The sequence below is a fragment of the Solea senegalensis genome, linkage group LG20, assembly GCF_019176455.1.
Source record: "Solea senegalensis isolate Sse05_10M linkage group LG20, IFAPA_SoseM_1, whole genome shotgun sequence".
NCBI lineage: Eukaryota > Metazoa > Chordata > Actinopteri > Pleuronectiformes > Soleidae > Solea > Solea senegalensis.
This window is the reverse complement of record NC_058039.1, coordinates 12010870-12030295: the sequence shown is the minus strand read 5'-3', so window position 1 is coordinate 12030295 and position 19426 is coordinate 12010870. Positions and strand designations below refer to the sequence as shown.

General features: G+C 46.3%; 2 protein-coding genes across 3 annotated transcripts in view; both read right to left on the bottom strand.

Moving 5' to 3' along the window:
- Positions 1-7198, bottom strand: part of trit1 (tRNA isopentenyltransferase 1) — a 34871-nt gene extending 27673 nt beyond the window's left edge. For both annotated transcript variants that reach the window (XM_044052571.1, XM_044052572.1), the window contains exon 1: positions 7004-7198. In XM_044052571.1, coding sequence (XP_043908506.1) covers positions 7004-7162 — 159 coding nt within the window. In that variant the 5' untranslated portion in view covers positions 7163-7198. The remainder of the gene's footprint in view (positions 1-7003) is intronic.
- Positions 7199-9459: 2261 nt separating this feature from the next.
- Positions 9460-14475, bottom strand: myclb (MYCL proto-oncogene, bHLH transcription factor b). Its single transcript, XM_044052569.1, has 3 exons — positions 14240-14475; positions 12686-13390; positions 9460-10884 (listed from the first exon to the last, which is right to left on the bottom strand). Exons 2-3 carry the CDS (start codon positions 13344-13346, stop codon positions 10052-10054), a joined length of 1494 nt encoding a protein of 497 aa, XP_043908504.1. The 5' UTR covers positions 13347-13390; positions 14240-14475; the 3' UTR covers positions 9460-10051.
- Between the last annotated feature and the right edge of the window lie 4951 nt (positions 14476-19426).

Sequence of the window (19426 nt, the reverse complement as noted above, 5' to 3'; positions counted from 1 at the left end):
CTCTGACCCCGGAACGAGGTCTCACAGTCAGACTGTGGCTGGTTCTACATTTAGATCTTCCTCTCTGACTCATTGCTGTCCTTCTATCGGCCTCTTTTCACCTTTTACCTCTATTCATTTCACTCAAGGCATCATCCTTCAACAATTCCTCTCCTCTCCTCTCCTCTCCTCTCCTCTCCTCTCCCCTCTCCTCTCCTCTCCTCTCCCTCTCCTCTCCCTCCCCTCCCCTCTCCTCTCCTCTCCTCCTCTCCTCTCCTCCCTCTCTCCTCTCTGTGGGAATGGCCCAGTAATGCCAGACTAATAAATCATTCATGACCCCCCTCCCCTCCCTCATCCTGCATCCTGCCATCCTCCTCTCCCTTGCTGCTTGACTGTAGTGGTGACCACATGACCACACCCGCTGCAATCTTTATACACACACACACACACACACACACGGGCACGAAAGGAAGAGAAGAGTTAATCAGCTCTCTCTCTTTCTCCTGGCTTGCTCCGACATGGGCTTCGATTACTTAAAAACACGCATCATAAAACCGGACGTGGGAGGCAGAAGCTTTGCGTCGGTTACAATACAAACACGTACGTCAAAGCCCAGACAGGTCATCGTCATCATCGCCACAACAGACAGACAGACAGACAGACAGAGACAGCGGGAGGGGGTATGAGGAGAGACTGAAAGATACGCACAGAGGAGGAGAAGGAGAAGGAGGGATGAGTGTGAGTGCATTAGAGGGATGTAACACATCTCTGCACAGTTCTTGCGTGTGGGATGTGTTTAATGCGTAGATAGGCAGTTGGGTGTCAGCGCATGAGTGTCTGTTTGTGACAACCTCGGGACAATCAGCCCCGACCTCCCGTGTTTTCCGGGCGTAGATGACGTTTTTAGTTTTTAGTCGGTTTACGACCTATATTTAGAAGAGACTCAAAAAAATACGCTATGTCCTATGACCACAAGAGGGCACCGTCCACACTTGTGACAACCGAGCGCTGCTACTGCACCGCCGAAAAAAATTGCACTGCAGAATTAAAACCGCTAATTATGAAGTATGCGGCCCGAAAACGGTAATCGAGCAGCAGAAAGAAAGTTTGGAGTGAGTGAGGAACTCTGGCTAATCGCGGGCTGAAAGCGCGACGGCCAGAGCTGGAGGAACGAGTCCACAAATGGGTTCTTGGACCAACGGTGCGGTTACGTCTCCATGCGCATGTAGTTGCCAAGGTGATGAAAATATATGATTTTGCTGGCAGGCCTTGTTGGTGCCATCGCTTCATGCAACGCAACCGCCTGTCAATCACAGGTCGGACCACGGTGTGTCAGAAACTGACACCGGACTTCCAAGCCAAGGTCGACAGGTTCCGCGCATTCTCTCCTCACGCTTGACATCACAAAAATAAACGCGACTTATAGACCGATGCGACTTATATAGGGTTTTTTTTCTCTTCATGACGTCATTTCTGACAGATGCGACAAATACTCCGGATAGTTATTTTCATTCTGTCTCGATGACGCCGCTTGTGTGACGCGCGGCGCGGCTCGTGCCGATTTTCCCCCCGTACATCATTAATTGAATAAGCCTCTCACGCGATCATGTGCCTCGGTCGCAACTTTGATTGCTCACGCATTCCTTCAGAGAGTGCGACGACGGCGTCATTCTGTCAGACACACAAAGAGCAGAGGGGTCACCGATGCTTCACAGGGTCCCACAAAAGCAATGCATGCTAATGTTCTGTGCATGTGCGTGACCTGTTAAATTGCTTTTAAGAACCTCTCAAAAAAAAAAAACTGCCCACACATCACAAAAAAAAGTCCATCCCTTTACTCCCTGCGCTCACACTATTAATCTTGTGGCAACAATGTCGGTTAATGCGTTAAACTGTGAAACTACAACACGTCCTGCACTTTTGAACTTTGTTTAAGAAGGAGTTTAGAGTGACATGAACCTTTAATAATCTACTAACTAAACCGTTTAAATGCGATTTAGCCTATTAAGTCGTGATGGAGCAGATTCTACATTTTTTCCAAATACAAAATGGATTTAGATTAACTCTACTTCCTGCCTTCAAGGCACTTGTGCTCCATTTCAGTGAACATTAAAGGGTCCAGTGTGCAAAATTGAGGAGGGTTAATTGGCAGAAATTGAACTTACCCTTAAGTATGTTTGTATAATATATCACATTTCATATGCCCCACGTGCCGAGCGACAGTCGAGACAAATAAAAACAAGCGCTGCTCACTAACAGGAGGCAGAGCTTAGTCACTTCCACTTCCCTTAAAGCGCAGAGTGACAAAAGGGAACAATATTTCACCGCCGCGAACAGACTGATCTAATGTTCCAGCCTCGGTTCTCCTCGCATGAATCACCACTGAAGTGCGATCGCTTTCCATCCTTTTACTGTCACTGTCTGTGTCTGGCTGCTTCTTATCACCAATAATGCTTCGCGAAGCGCTTGTCACTAAGCAGTGGCTTAATAAATCATCCTCCTCCCGTCTCATCAAAAGCCCCGAGTCAATCCCGAGTCACTGTAAGTGCATTAATACATACAGGAAAGACAAGTCACCCTTGGATGAATAGACTCTATTCAGTACATCTGATCATTAACACCTGTCAACAGCTTAAATCCTCATCATCATTTCATATAAAATAATGTACATTAAGCCATGCATCTACAAAATCCTCAGTGTAGGGCTCCAACAATCGTTTAAATCAGAAGAAATCCACGACTGAATTCATTACCAACTATTCTCTTTTTTGGTGCATTTTTGGAACATTTGGAACATGCAAATTCATAAAATGTGACTATGTCTTGGCTTCTTTGCTCCTCTATGACACTTAAATGACTATCTTTGATTTGTGGACAAAACAAGACGTTGGTGGATGATGAAATTTAAAAAAAAAAAAACAAGATTTTTATGGACTAAACAATTCCGATTAATGAATAAAGACAATAATAATTGGTTGCAGCTATGTTACACTCCAGGAAATTCTGTTCATTCTGTAGTGCTGGATTCATCATCATTTTGCTATAAATAAATGTAAGGGCTGATAAATTTGTGAAATTGTGCTTCCCAACCTCAGTTTCCCCCGAGTCGAGAAACGTCTTCATTCTTTTCATTCCTGTCACTGGTGGGCACGTAACAAAGAAAAAAAAAGGAAGATATTTCTCGACTCAGGTTGGGAAGCGCAATATTTCAAAAATACTACCTCTATTCTAGTAACACAAAGCTAAATGCAAATCGGTGAAATATTCCTTTAAGAAACTCGCATTTGCCCATAATGTCGGGGTTTTTATGGAAGTAAAATAAGGAGCCACAGTTTGGCTGGAACCATGTGAAGGGCCCCTGCTGGTTCCTGGAGCCCACTTTGGGAACCACGGGTTTACACTATTTGGCAGTGCCTCGTTCACTGACAGTACTGTGTGTGTGTGTGTGCCATAGATAGCATGTTCATTTAATGAGTGAATAATATCCCCTTGCACACCCAATGAGCTGTGGGTTGGGGGGGGGGCACGGACCAGTGGCAGGAGGGGTGATGACAACACAATAGGAGAGTTAGGGAGTGTGGGAACCAATTCTCCACAGAACAATAGACACTTCCCAGTGGCCACAACATGCCCATTCACTATCAGCTGCTGGGCCTGCGTCGCACGGTGCTGAATATGCACCAGCTCAGCACAATGCTGCTTTTTCCCAAACAAGACCAGACTGTTTCCTATCCCAAAGACAACACAGGCCGACTCTAGTCTACACACAGCCTCGTTCTCATGGAAGGAGTCTCTTTCTCACTCAATCCATGTTTTTGTGGAGCTCTTGTCAGTGCGTTTACGTGGCGTTTTAGTCTAAAATGTTAGTCCGACTAAAACCAGACAACTGAAAAACCCAGGTAAGGCAATGACTGGTGCATGTATATGTTCAATTGGATCTAAAGCGGGCCTCTGTGCGTGCTTGTCCACACTGCGACCCCGAAAATGATGGTCGCTACAAAGAACAGTAAGAAAAACATGGCAAAATGGCAGAATTGAATATTTTCAAGTGTAACAAGCCCTCCTCTTCTGCAGCTAACTCCGCCCAACGCCTGATTTGAAAAAGACAAGAAGTAGGCGGAGAGCTGAGTGAGAGAGAGAAGGGAGTGGGTGTGGTCTCGCAAGCTCGCCCATGTGGCGCGCAAAAAGTACAGACAAAAGGCTCCATCCGAGTAAAAATGGGCGTTAACAATGTCATTTGTGATTTAAAAGGGGAGGAGTCTAAGGAAAGCCTGGACTGGGAAATCCAATGGCAAAATCTGAACGCAGTAGCAGGTGTGTGACCAGAGAGAGGCAGTAGAGTGAGCCGATTTCTCTCACAACCTGTATCATTTTTGACACTTTACACTAAAGCGTGAAGATTTGCACCAGGATTAGCAAATAAGATTACTAGAGATTACATATATATATACACTAGTTTCCACCTGAAAAAAGCACTTGTACAGCAGCCTGCAACAGCCTGGTCCTAACAAGCTGAAAGGGGGCAACGTTCAATAAATTGATACGGTGCTGGTGGTTCTATACTGGGACAAGGGAAGTAAACCAAGTAAATGGCTACAACTGTCGCTGGAATTAACTGTGCATGGAGATGTACCGAGTCTCTCACACACACACCGACAGTTAGGAGGAGGAAAGGAACGAGGCCAGGGATTGAGGAGACGGCAGAATCTGGGGCTGCCAACGCTGCAACTAGGCCATGCTTTCTCTCCATCAGAGCTGCTGGTGGTGGTCGAGATATTCTGGGCTGAAACGTTATTAGCGTAACCCAGTTTACCCAGCACCAGGTGACTGTTGAGAGAATCACTCCCCGCAGGGACTCGCTCGCTCTCAAGGACAATGCACACCATGTGGTGGGAAGGTGGAGGGAGGCAAACTGGAGGAGGAGGACAAAAAAAAACGCTGCTGGAGACGTACGTACATGGACAAATTAATTAGTGTGAATCTGTGTAAGCGAGAGAATATTATCCCCACACACTCATATCATGGTGTTGACCATAAAACATAACTATTCGGCAATAAAGCCAAAGGCAAGACTAGGAATAGGATAACAAAGTATTATAGTTTCTGTTAGTTTTGGCCTGTCGTTTGTTGTCATATTTGTGTTCATTAACCGCAGTTTTTGTTTGTTGTGACTATCACAGTGTTGTCCCAATACTGTGCAGCCCTCGTTTATTGATTCATGGCATAAAGCAAAATCATAGATTTGAACCTGAGCCACATCTCTAAAATGGTCTGTCTTTAAAATGGAGCATTTAAACCAAGCAATAAATGATGTTGAGCACTATGGCTACAAACACAGCTATGTGCATAGTAGCAGTAGGAGTAGTGTTGTGCAGGAAATAGCACATTGCTGGCAAAAAACACAGCAGAAGAAGAAGAAGAAATGAGCATGTTTGCCCAGATCTTATGTTCCCATTGATGCTGATCTGAGCCAAAGCATTTGACCCAGGTGTGAGTGCAGACTGAACAAACTAGATCCGCAACTACCAACTGATTCTGTTCTCAATTGACTGAGCAACGAAAAGTTCAAATGTCAATCGGTGTTTTTCAAACCTTGACATGACGGTGTTCTCAAAATGTCTTATTTTATCCATCCATCCATTCATCCGTTCATTCATCTTCTAACGCTTTATCCTCCACACGAGGGTCATCAGGGTCGCTGGTGCCAAATCCCAGCTGACATATTGCAAACGGTGGGGGACAGGTTGCCAGTCCATCAAAGGACCACAACCATCCACACTCACACTCAATGTCGAGGGTCCAATTTAGTGGTGGGATTTAAATCCACGTCTTATCCATCACGGCTTATTTTATCCACAAACCAAATAAATATGATTCAAATTGTTTTGTGGAGCAGGGGAAACTCGAACACATTGACATTTAAGAGCTTAAAACTTAGTTTGAAAGCTTGTTTTCATTATTTACAAAAAAACAAGCTTAACCAAAGGCCACTTTCCCCTCTGAGAGACGTTTTTTTCGGTATCGGGAGGAATCGGTATCGGACCGAAACAGTGGCATCGTGCCACTGTCGTTTTTGTCAGGCTTCCTTCTCCTTCTGAGTGATAGGTGATGAGTTGATGATGCAGGAAAAGACCCCGCTGACAAAGGGATTTTATTTAGTTACAAGTCAGGCGTCAGAACCAAGCCGCTGCAGCAGCTCGGGAGAATGCTCTTGCCGAATCTCCGAACAATTCTGCCTCAGAAAAGCAAAACTAACATTATATAGATTCTCTAGCCTTCCTACTTGCAGGCATCACATGTTTCGACCCCTGCCTTTCTCCTGTTTCCATAATGCAACGACTTGAAAAACAAGTTGGGTCCAGATATAACATACTGTCCCATGATCTTTACCTTAAACAATATCACCATTTATTTAAACAAGAGACATCTATTTTCCTAACTAACCATATCCAAGACAGACCCTCAAGTTTCCTGTACTATACAGAATGCCTATTGTACAACGTATGGTCTGACTTGTCATGTGTCCTAGAGACCCTCTTGTCTCATGTTTACTTATTAATGTAGATCTTCAATACGTTTAAGTATTAAACATTAGTTGTGTTAATGTGTTCTTCTTAGTTCATATACTTCACCACCATGGCTACTTTATCAGCCAAGCCTGTTGCATGTGGAGGTTTAAAAGCCTCGTGGTGCTTTTGCTGCGTGCAGTTTCCTGCAGGACTCATCCGACACAGATCTTTCACACGGAGATTATCTGACTGTGATCGTCGAGAGTCTGCTGCACGTTTGATGACGTCGCGCAGACGCCTGCTCTGCTGCTCTGCTATTTCACTTCCTACAAACTCCTCACCGTACAGCACGGACTTAGAAGGCTGCCTGTGAGCTCGTGCTCGGATCGGCGTTAATCCTTAGTGTTAAAATCCGACGTTTAACGCGCATTACATCCGGCTATCCGCGTTGCATCTGGAGCACTATGGCTGCCGTGTCGCGGTGCTCTTTCCCCTCGTGTCAACGCGTCTCCTACCTGCATGGAGTCGGCGCTGATTATTTCCCCCTGAAGCCGCTTCACGACCTCCATCGCCAGCTTGGACTTGCCGGTGCCGGTGGCCCCGAGAATCACCACCAGCGACGGGACCATCGCTCTCCGCAGGGCGCAGCGCACGCCGAGAGTGGACGCCGCCATGATGCCGCTTGCCTCGGCGCTCAGCTGACGCACGCGCGCATGCGCAGACACAGCGACGGCTCGAGAGGTGGGTTCTGTTGCCGGGCAACAGGCAGCCGTTACTGTGGCAACTCGTCCTGCCTTCATGACGGCGAATAAATGTCATTATATGTTGTAACGTGTTCATAATTCCAATCACGGCTGCTGCTGCTTTGACTCTTGATAAGCTGCAGTCAAACCGGTTATAAATGATCGATTAAAAGAGTCTCTTCCACATGTGTATCATTGCAGCAACAAAGACTGCAGAATAGTTGGCATTGTTTCTATGGAAACAGTCAGAGACCCGAGGCAGCGCGAGCAAGATGCTTGTTACCATGGCAAAGATGCCAGAACGTGTTACACTGGAGACAGAGGAGAGGGAGAGGGAGCTGGTGTTCACTCATACAGGTGTTTTGATTTCTTTAATGGGAAACAAATGAGAGCCTGATTTAAGAAGATATACCATAGAAACAGTGCAGTATAGATGAGACAGAGGCAAACACGCTCATTAAGGAGGTCAAACCATGAAATTTATTTATTTTCCGACTTACTCTTCATACATAGAGGCTTATGAGGTACAGAAAAAAAAAAAAAAGGCTCCGACAATCACAATAATTTAACTCCCAAAGTAAGCAAGCCATATCCACTGCTACCAAACAAAATATGAGGCAATAACCCACTGCTGGAGAAGTGCCAAAACAATCTAAACTGTGCTACTGGTGGATTGTGCTGAAAGGGGAAACTTTATTGAAGAAATGAAAGTATTTTTCTTCAAACATCCTGAATCCTCTGATCAAATCATCTCTCTCTCTGCGTGTGGTTTCTGAGGTCATGTTGTACGTTAACAGCATGTCATATTAGGTTGTTTTTTTCTTTGCGCTCTTTTCATCGGGTACAGTATAAAAGCCTATCACATGAACTATAGATAAGGTTTCCTGAGTGCTGGTTTGAAGCAGGAGGGTGCTACTCACAGAGATAGAGTCATGTACAGTACTAAATTCTGGGCTACAGTGTTCGCTGTGGCATGGCTTATGTTGGGGGTCAAGGAGGAGCACCGGGCTTGAAATGAGAAGCAGAGAAAAGAGAAGGAGGTGACTTTAAAGTCACTGAAACTAAACACGGACAAAAAGGTTTACGTCAGTAAATCCTGCTAAGCCGCACAAGAGCGTATTACAGCTATAGTGACTGGATTGAACACGGGAGCTTTTTTTTCACTCCAGAGTGAGAGAGAGAGAGAATTTCCAGCACTTAATCCACCAGTAGAGCCCGCCAGCTACATAACAAAAACAGTCATTAGCTCACAATGAAACACAACTCGGTAGGAAAATATAGTATAAAACTTTTGTCAACCCTTGACTTGTACAAATAAGGAAAATAAAACCCACACAGAGAAAGCAATGAAAACCAGTGGGCAGGAGAAAGAAAACCGTGTTACAAAGTGGCTCGTGTGATCAATGTTCAGTGAGAGGTTTTTTTTATTTCGACTTTTTTTTTTTTTTTCCTTTCATAATCATTTTATTAACAAAAATAGAAGCTTTGAGTTATCTCTGAAACGCCAGCAAAGCCTGGCCCTGGCTTACCCAAACAAGGCCCAACAAAAACGAGGATGAGTAAAGTAGACCGCTCTGGTTTTGTTTTCGGGGAAGGGACTGTACAGTAAAGGGTAATATATACATAACATCCAACAGCATCATCTACAGACATGGAAAGGCTTCTAAAGGCTTTACATCAAATGCAAAAAAAGAAAAAAAGAAAACAGAAAAGATATTACTGTTGGGATTCAGTGGGCTTCATCTCCAAGCAAAAGTTGGCATCTTTTTGAGGACAAACACAGATTCAATTTGAGCTGCTCTCTACAACAGTGTTGTTGTTTAAAGGAAGCAGATATTCACCCTTTGGCTGGTCTCATCACAAAACTACTGTAAAAAGGTCACGCTTTACAAGACGGTCTCGGAGCGCCGCTGCCGCCGTCTTCTCCGCAATAAAGCTGCAAAACTGTGGGGGCAAACGTGCTGCCGTCAAAACATGACGGGTCTCATGCAACGAGGGGAAACAAACGAGTGTAATCAGAGGGAACCTGCAGGCACATAACTCAGGACTGAGCATGAGCACATTATATCCATCCAGATGTAACATTACTGAAGCATGGCTCAGCACAGTCCAACTATAGACCCCCCTCCCTCCTCCCCATTAACAGAGAGTCATAAATGAAATAACAGGAAAGAAGGCAGATGCTGCAGAGAGAGAGAGAGTGTGTGTGTGTGTGTGTGTGTGGGTTACAAAAGGAAATGGAAAAGATCACATCAGGAAAAAGGCTCAGCTCGATGAAGCTTTGTAGACAGTAAAAAAAAAGAAAAAGAAAAAAAAGGACAGAACGTTTAAGAGGGAGAGAAAACATCACAGCTGTGCAAGCGCACCTATCACGAGGAGACATCAGACCGGACTGTGCAGCAGTTACACGGCACAGTTGTAGCAGTTGATCGACTGGAAGCTTGCTGCATTCACAGCACTCTCCCTGTCGCAAGCAACTGTTCGGCATCTTTAAATCACGGGGGTGGGGCGATTCGACAAAATCTGTGCTGAAGAACCGCTGAAATTATGATTCGGCCCAAAAGATCAGTCCCTAGCTCGCCGTTCAGACCGGCTCGTGGTCTCGTCAACCACTCAGAAGCTAATGTGCAAACCACAAAATTAGAACAAACAGAAGAAAATAAAACAGAAACAACCAAAAACAAAAAAAAAACAGAAAAATCCACCCGCACTATTCCAAAGTGACAAACTCAAAGTGAACATTAGTGTCTTTTTCTCCTTCATCTAGTCCCATGGAGTTCTGTGAGTAGAGGCGTCTGTTCACAGCCGACAGCTTGGCACTCAGGATCGCTTCAGCTGCGCCAGCCTCTGCAGCAGCTGCAGCTGCCTGGCTTTCAGCTGCTTCCTCTCCTGAGCCTTCTGCCTCTCGTTGACATGCAGCTGCTGCAGGTACTCCGTCGCTCGGGTCAGGATCGCGACCTTGGGAGTCTTGGGACAGTCCGCGAGGCCGGGGATCTCGTCCCGCAGGGACAGGAAGCGCGAGCGCAGGTCGTTCCGCCGCTTGCGCTCCAGGAAGTTGTGCGCCTTGCGCTTGTCCGTGTCCTCGCAGTCGGACGACTGGGGGCTGGAGAGGTGGGAGAGGGAGTGGGGCTTTGAGGGAGAGCTTTGGGAATGGGAGGAGGACGAGGAGGAGGAGGAGAGAGGAGATGAAGGCAATGTGGAGGAGGTAGGAGAGGAGGCGCCGAGGTTAGGCGACTCTGACCTAACCCCAGCCACAGTCATATGAGACTTTCTAGTGTCCAAGTTCAGAGGGGCATGGCCGGGCCGGGGCTGGTTGTAATGAGAGTTCTGGTGCGGCTGGGTCACCTGGGTGGAGGCCTCCTGCCGCACCCTCTTCCGGGGCGGCTCAGCAGGTGGGGGGAGAGTGTCCGGTGATGGGGCGGCATAGTTGTGCTGCTGTTGGTGGATGGAGATGTGGAAACGCTTCATGCCGGGGTCGAGGGGGTCAGCCCGCACCGTTATGGTCACAGGCTTACGGGAGTTGACCAGTCGCCGGGGTTTGCGCTGCTGCTGCTGCTGCTGCTGCTGCTGCTGCTGCTGCTTGTGCTCCACGGTCACCACGTCAATCTCCTCTTCGTCATCATCATCATCATCATCCTTGTCATCTTCGTCGTCTGAAAAGGAGACAGAGAAGACACAGTTAATTAAAAATGGAAAATGTGTTGTCAAGTGACAGCTGTGTGATCTGCCTCAGTGGGGAGACACTCCCTGATCCTCTAACTCCTTAAGGCCTGGGTCATACTTTCCACATCTGCAGAGGTCCACTAGGGTCCACTCACAAACTTATGTGCAGACTGTAAGTTTGAGACTTTCCAGTCCAGTTCGTGGGGCGCTCGTTCAAAACACTCAAAAGACGATGGTCACATGGAAAACTGCTTAGGGTTCTCAAACGTGTACAACTCAGTGCTTAAGGAATACAAGGACTCCTGGTGTGGAATCACGAACGCATGCTGCGGACCCTCGTTAGTCATAAATGTGCAAGTGGAGCACAGCAAGCATGCATGACCCAGACCCGAGTCTATTAACACACACACACACACACACACACACACACACTGTAACTAATGCTTTGAATCATCACTCCATTAAGTCAGTTCCTTGAGTGGAAACGCTCTCTCCATTCATTCATTCATTCATTCATGTGGACAGAGAGACGACGAGTGGCCGGGTGACGAGGCTCTCGAGTGAAAAAAACAAAAAAAACGGCCATTCAAGCCGATTGATATTCCACGCAGCACGGGGGTTGGGGGGGTTAATAAACCATTTGCTGCTGTGGAAACAGACTTATTAAACATAAGTAAAAGGTTTTTATCGACTCTTTTTTCCTCCCCGCCAGCTGACAAGACTCTTGGGGCAAATTCAGTGCACGTGTGAAATGAAACACACTTTGAGAGTAATTGTGTCTCTATGGATTCAACTGCTCCGAAAGTAAATCATCTTTACCTGAATATCGAGGGAACAGACAAAGAGCTGTGGAGGGAGGGGTTTCAACAGTATACATGACAAAAAGATAATCTCACGTTACAAAACTGTTAAAGCAGCGCTCTCTCTTCTTCCTTATAAAACTGTTCCCTTTCCTTCCTCTTTAAAAACTCACACCACCGCACGTCCTGAAATTGTGTTAAACAGTGCCGGTGAAAGATTTCTGCAGCTCCAGCCGACCTTCTAAATAGTTAATCCCACTCTATTCACAGCCCTGGCTGACTGGGACCAAATCCACCCACTGACACAATTGGCGCTGCAGCCTGTTGAGCGGAGGAATGCAGCAACAAGTTCCCTTTGTGACATTCCATGCACCATTATGCATGACAGGCTCAATATCACATGGCAGCCTACATACCAACACCAAAGTAGGTCTGCAGGCGGGGAACATTTGTATTAGACGGAGTCACTGAAAGAGGCTTGCTTCTCCTCTCCTCTCCTCTTACATCAAATTCCAATAATGTGTGCAATCTTCTTTAAAAACGTGATGCCGGGGAGTGCAGAGGAGACGATATTGTTATCATAAGTCAGACTGGAGGAACAGGGGAGGGAGAGCAGCTGGTCTGCTGGAGCAGCGCCAAGCAGCAGATGTTTCAATGGGCGTGTCACACTGTGGGCTGGAAGCATGTGCTGAATGAACCAAGGTAACGCAATGCAGTCATGTGCCATGCCAAGCCTGACACAGACCAGCAGCCAAGGCGGGAACAAAAAGAAAAAGCGGATTTCATCAGACAAGAAAGGAAAACCATCTATAATCTGCCCCTCAAACGCATAGTAGATTAGAATCAGGAGGCTGCAGACACACTAAAAGGTCAAAGAGGCTCATTCACAATACATATGTACACACACACATCTATCTATCCATCCATCTATCTATCTATATATACATACATACACAAAAGTCACGTGTTGTCTATCCAGTCTGTTACTGACCTGAGGAGTAGCTGTGAGACTCGGAGCCAGAGGACACTTGTCTCTTGCATCCGCCAGTTAAAGGGAAAGTGAGCACCGCAGCGGGGTCCACGCAGTCCGCCGCCAAGCCGCCGAGAGCTGGCACGTCCGCGGGCGCACACTGCGCCCTCGCCGGGGACGCAACCGCGCACGCTAAATTAGACGCAGCGACTTTGGTGGCGGTGGCCGCAGCCGCCGCTGTCCCGGGACAGGGGGCGCAGCGCTCCCCCATAACTCTCTCCAGCTGCTGGCCCGCGGAGAAGCCGCTCCACATGCAGTCCTGGATGATGATGGAGCTCAAGTTCCCGAAAGAGTCATTGGCAGCGGTCAGCTTTAAAGGCAGGTCCTGCTGCTGCGGATTGTGGTCGTCCTCTTGACCCAAGAACTGAGACACCCACTCCAGCTTGTCCCCCAGTGACGGGCAGAGCAGTCCGACTCTGCCCGACCCCTCTACCGCCCGGATGGGGGACATGGGCGGGGTCGGCACCAGCTCGAATTTCTTCCATATGTCCTCGCTGGGCGCCGTGGACGTGAAGAAATCCTCGTCCGGGTCGTGGTCATCGTAGAAATAATGTTGGTAATGGTCGAGGTGGTCCATGTCCCAGTTTTCATAACGAGGTGCGGTGGAGTTGATGCCTGGCATGGGGGTCTGCAGGGGGGGGGTCAGTCACTCCCTGTTCCCTCAGTCTGCAGAGGGACAGATGACCATCATCATCATCATCATCATCACAAACCGGTCTGTGGTTGTGTGACCAGATGCAGTGTTGATTATATATATATATATATATATATATATATATATATATATATATATACATACATACATACATACACACACACACATACACACATACATACATTATATATATTATAATATTATAGAGAATAAAACATTTGTACAGCCTTTTAAAGATGGAGAATAACTGTATTGCTCATGTTATCCCTTTACTGTTATTATTATGATTGTTATGAGGACATGATGTGCCAATTAAGGCTACACCTTAGTGAGGTCACGAGATAATAAAAACATGTGCTCTAACGCCACACACAGTTGAAAGTTACACATAACTTTTGTGTTGCTGCTCTGAAGTTCAAGTTTCGCAATAGCGTATCGTTACATAACTCTTTAAAAAGTATATTGTGACACAGAGAGAGGGAGAGGAGAAAGGAGGAGGAAGAGGAGGAGGAGGGGGAGGAGGGTTCAACATGAGTGCTCAGCACAAAACAAGGGTGGTTCAATTAGATTGAAATAGATTAATTGGATAAACAGGTACAGGCCCTGACTGTCAATGACCCTGCTCAGACTGAGGAGTCAGCGGAGAAGTAGTGGTGTGTGTCTCATTCTGATCCTGCGCTCGGTATCAAGCGCAAAGGAATCAGCTGCGGCTAAAAAGCGCAAATGGTGTAATTAAGTAGCAGCAGTTGTAGCGGCAGCGGCGTCTGAGCTCGTACTCTTAAAACTCTCATCCCCGAACCCGTGCGTTCACGTTGAGACATTAAAGTTGGCGTGGGATTAGAAATAAAGAGAGTTTTTACCTGATGCTGAGAGTGGAAAGCCTGCCTGCGCCTTCATATATCCGCAAACTGAGCGTCCACAATGATTCATAAAAGGAGCTGCTGGAAATGTGTCAAGTGGTTTGTTCCCACGCGCGCGCGCGCACACCCACACGTACACAGAGAGAAATCCACGCGTGTGCTGAGTCTATGATGCGGCTATAAGTGAGTCGCAGTCAGTGCTGCCGCACACGCCGGCTGCGAACACTTTCAATGCAGACTACTGCACTAGTATGATCCCAGAGAAGCAGAGTTGGCTATTATGCAGAGGGGGCGGGTCGTAGTAGGGGAGCCACGCCTGTCGTTTAAAGGCGCAGTGCACTCTAAACCCTGCTGCAGACAGAGGGGCGGGGGACTCTTATGTGAGCAGATGTCAGGTGGTGTTATATAGCATGACACTGATTTCATAACGAGACACTGCCCCACTTTTTTTATGTATTAATTGGGCAGAGCTGCAGTGCACGGCCTTTTAAATATACATCACATTCAAACCGCTGTCATATAATCAGTGTCATAGTGTTCAGGTCTTGTGTCGTCCGGCAACATTCCCACACTGCACACAGGAAGTTTTTTACCTCAAGAAACAGCAACAGATCATCATCATCATCAGCAGCAGCAGCAGCGATCACTGAAAACGAGTATGATCGTCCTCCTGTTAGATGGTCTTCAGGTGAGACCTGTTGCAGTTTGAGGAGCCATTTTGGTTGTGGATCTCTCCTCTTGTTTGGTCCTTTTCTAGTTTCAGTTCTGTGCGTTCATCGACCGCCCTACTCCACAGATCTCTATTGAGAGCAACCTCCTCCCAGTTGTTGAGGTCGAAGCGGCACTTTCCCAGGTGGGTTTTGATCTTCTGCCTCCCTTGGGTGCGTTGTCCTTTCTTAAGAGCAATTGTTTTGGGTGTGGCATGCATATGACGTGGCCTGTCCATCGAACCTGGTGCAGAGGGATGGTTGTGGTTCCTTTAAGACACTGTTGTTAGTTCGCCTATCATCCCAGCTGATCCTATGGATCTTGCGAAGGTATCGCTGGTGGTCTTCTGCTCTAAGACTTTCTGATGTCTGCTGTAGGTGGTCCAGCTATCCACCCCATAGAGCAGGGAGTGGAGAACTACTGCTTGATAGAAGAGCAGCTTGGTCTTGGTCTAAATCTTTCCCTGGTCAACAGACTGCAACTGAGAAGCACCCATGAAAGCTTTCAGAAGTGATTTCTACTGCTGGATAAAAACAAAACCAGTGTGAAGCGGGTTGAGAGGATACAAATGGATGCATCCTTCTGGTTTGCTGGGTAAAGACAGAAGGGTAGCAGGATTAAAGTGAATAACTACCAGGGGCGACTGCTAGAACAAAGAACTCACTTTGATCGGAAGTGAAAAAAATGAGTCCGTAAACATTTCCCTGAGGACTTAATGGTCTCAGTCATTAGTTTCTGATCTTCTTCAAGAACACGTGACGTCAAGTTTTTTTAAATTATGTTCCCAATTAGAGGAGAGTAGACACGATACATATGGGTGGACAGAAGGGATATTGACCGCTGGTTTATCAGCCAATAGGAGCCTGGTTGCAGGCATAGTGGCAGCCAGTCATGACATCACCCACACGAATCTGAACTCCTGTTCTGAAGCCTTCTGGAATCGCAATCTGGACCTTTTGCAACCGGATGTTTGAGGCATCACCTACATTCAGGCTCCTATTGGAAGATACCAGCTGTCAATCCTCATATCTACGGCAGGTAAGTATAATTAATGTGTATATGTGTGCATCTGTGTGTGTATGTGTGTGCGTGTGAACATGTGTCCCACAAGCACAGTATAATGCTATGAGGACATATGGCTGCGGTGTCTGGTGTCTGCAATGCATCTCATAGTCTGTGTAATCAATACCAGGCTTATGATGAAGTGCCCTCCCTCTGAGAGAGTCAGCATGGATGCAGCAATCTGTGTCTGCCATGTTGTGTGTGTGTCGCGTGTGTGTGTCCTCGACAGCTGCACACATATGCACACCAGCAACTGCTGACACTTGTTTTTCTAGCTGTATATGAAACCAGCTCACCCGTTTGCATTCCTCTGAAACTGTGCCACACAAACTTTGCCACACTCAATTGGAAATGATGGTGATGAGTATGATGACGATGATGATGATGATTTAAGCACCCCCCCTCCTCCCGTAGCTTGGCAGTGAAGCAGACACCATGAAATCCTTGTCTGTCCTCTTACCATCTTCTGTCATTTATTCTTCCCTCAGTTTTACCCATGCCTCCCTTTTCTCCCGTCCCCTCGCCCCCACCTTACCCCAGTCACCCCTGATCAAAAGGATCTTGACCCCACGTAAGACGAGGAGACTTTAGAGGGTTGTATCCTCCTTTTCCCAGGAGGGATTCCACAAAGACACAGAACTAACAGACTGGAAAAACAGAAGCGTTCAATCTTTCAATTTCCTCATCTATATCAATTCTTATCTCTCTCTCTCTCTTTCTCTCTCTTTCTCTCTCTCTCTCTCAGCTCACCCTGTTCCTGATCTCTCTGAGCTTTTATCTCACTTCCCTCTATCTTCTTACATTCTTTGAAATGCTTAATCGGACTCCCTGCTTTGAATTCATCATCAAACATGGAGGGCTCGCCCCCTAAAATGTGCAAAGACAGAACAAGTAGTGAGTGAGTGCATCATACATGACTGCAAGAATATGCACTTTCCAATTTAGCAGTGACATTTCATTGGCATGGAAATGTAAATGTGCTTCTTCCTTTGGCGCACACCCTCACATGGATGTGTTGTGCATGTGGCACAGAGAGGAGCCGCTCATTTACAGTAATTCCCGAATGGATTAGTGAATCTTGTTTGCATGTAAATGGGAGGAGAAACTCGTGGTGTTAGCGGAGGCTCTGATCCGTCTCCCTTTATTTCTTATTCCCTGAAAACGGCTGTACAGTGGAATTATGCGAGAAACTGTCTCAAAGGATTAGTGGAATATTATCACTCATGAGAAACCAATTAAGTGACGTCTCCTCCTCTCAGAATGGGGAGGCTGAGAGTGTTGAGCTGCATCATATTGATGTATTAAAGCAGCTCCTGATGCGCATCTATTAAGGAGCGCCACATGTGCTGACACTAATGGAAGTCTTGGTTTTCTTATATATATATCTATATATATATATAATGCAGCATTAAAAGTTAAACATCTGTATCTGTTTTTCCTCCACAAGCCTTTGGTGTGAGATAATGGAATGTGGTTGATTTGAATCATTAGATTAGATTTAATGGCGCTCTAATGATCCCCAGTGGCTACTGTAGCTGCAAAGTGCCGACTATAAATCTATCGCGCAGAAAACTGCGGATGGTGAAAAAGTGATCAGACCTATTATTAGGAGAGAGAGACAAAAATATACAGTAGAAAAAAAATATGTGTTGAATATGCACATGTGCACTGATCAGGTTTATTTTTTTGTAACCGGGTAAAGTCCTGTCTTATACAAGGGCGACATGCACGACCACAAAGTTCAAAAAGCCAGATTACAAACAATAATAGACAATCATTTAGGAATTCCGGACAATTTGACAGTTACAGAGTGTACCGTTCAATGGATTCCCGTTGTGCTACACAGATGTAGTTGGACATGCACATGTGCATCACACGTCTGCTTGTTTAGTTAAGTTTAGGTTCCGCCATATTTCGTTACTGGCAAATCATCGGACAACAGAGACGGACACAGCACAACCAAAAGTTGTCTATAGACTAAAGTGCAATTAAGAATTGTGGAAAATCAGAGTGCTGATTCCATATCAGACCAATGAAAATGTATATACCTTAGTTCTGACTCCGGAGAGCCTGTATCTCCAGCCAAAGCTCCTATAACGTCCTTCAGGTTAGACTTTGTCTGGAAGCACAGAAACATAAACGAAGAGAGTCTTGCAATTTTCAGTTTCCTCTATCAATTAGAACCTTTTCTGACGGGAATATTAATAATGTCTTAACAGGAATTTGAATTTAAAAAAAAATGGATGAACGAAAGTAAGTGAATGGAAGGGAAGGACGGAGGCGACACCTGTCCACCCCCTCTGCCCCCTTTTCCCGGGTCGCTCTTCATGTTATTTGTCCAGCCGCCGACTCTGACCTTCCAGACTGATCAATGAACCCCAAGTCAGGCACACACACCCTTCAGTGTGTCTGTGGCGTCTGGGCCGCTGCTCGCTCACTTCATGTAAGTAATCTGGGAGGCTGGAGAGGAAAAGCAACAGCTGCTACCCACTGGATGGTGTTGACCTCCTGCTGACACACACACACACACAGAGGGTAAGAGAGAGAGAGAGAGAGATATTCTCTTTGAGTTAGAGGATTGCCTTTCAGTCCAGATGCTCATTACATCAAGTCTCACACCACACACATGCACACACACAGGTTTGCGCTGCTATTCTTCTTAGGACACTGCATTGACTTCCATTCGTCTCTAACTACAATTCAAATCTTAGGCCTAAACTCAACCAGTTCCTCGGAAACGAGGACCGGGTCTTGGTCCCCATGAGGACCACTGGTCCTGACAAGGTCAGTGTTAATGCCAGAGATGGTCCTGAAGAGGTGACAAATACAAGTGCGCGCACACACACACACACACACACAGACGTCTGGCACCAGTGACCGTGCCACATTCAAAGTAAATTCAATCACCTTTCTTCTTCATTCTCATGCTGCACTTCAAATTCACCGGGTCTGCATGCTGAAGTGCACTGAGTTGCTGCCATGTGATCGGCTGATGAGGTATTTGCGCTAACAAGCACTTAAATGGCTGATAGATTTGCATATTTTATTGGTCATCCTATTATTTGTTTTTGTTTTTTTGTTTTACTTTATTCATCTCCGTAGGGAAATTCCTTCTCTGCATTTAACCCATCCTCTCACAGAAACCTTCGCACCTTCGTCACTGAGCAGCGCCTGTGGATTAATGGTGGGGACTCGAACCGGCAACCCCTCCGAGTTCCCCTTCCCACTTCATGCTAATTTACAGTTACAAAATATGATTTGCCTTTTGTGTTGTCTTGCAATGGACAATGTTATGGTTAAGTTTTGCACTCTAGTCTCTTGTCTCTCAGATTTCCTCTTCACACAGCATTAAAGAAAAAAAGTCACTTTAAAATGAGCAGCAAGTGTGCTCTCCATTTGTGGGGGGTTTTATGACAT

Excerpts from the sequence above, each read along its gene's own strand:
- myclb (XM_044052569.1), bottom strand. The coding sequence starts at position 13,346 with ATGCCAGGCATCAACTCCACCGCACCTCGTTATGAAAACTGGGACATG. Across the intron at positions 10,885-12,685 it reads GTCTCACAGCTACTCCTCAG|ACGACGAAGATGACAAGGAT; the intron begins GTCAGTAACAGA and ends TCTCCTTTTCAG.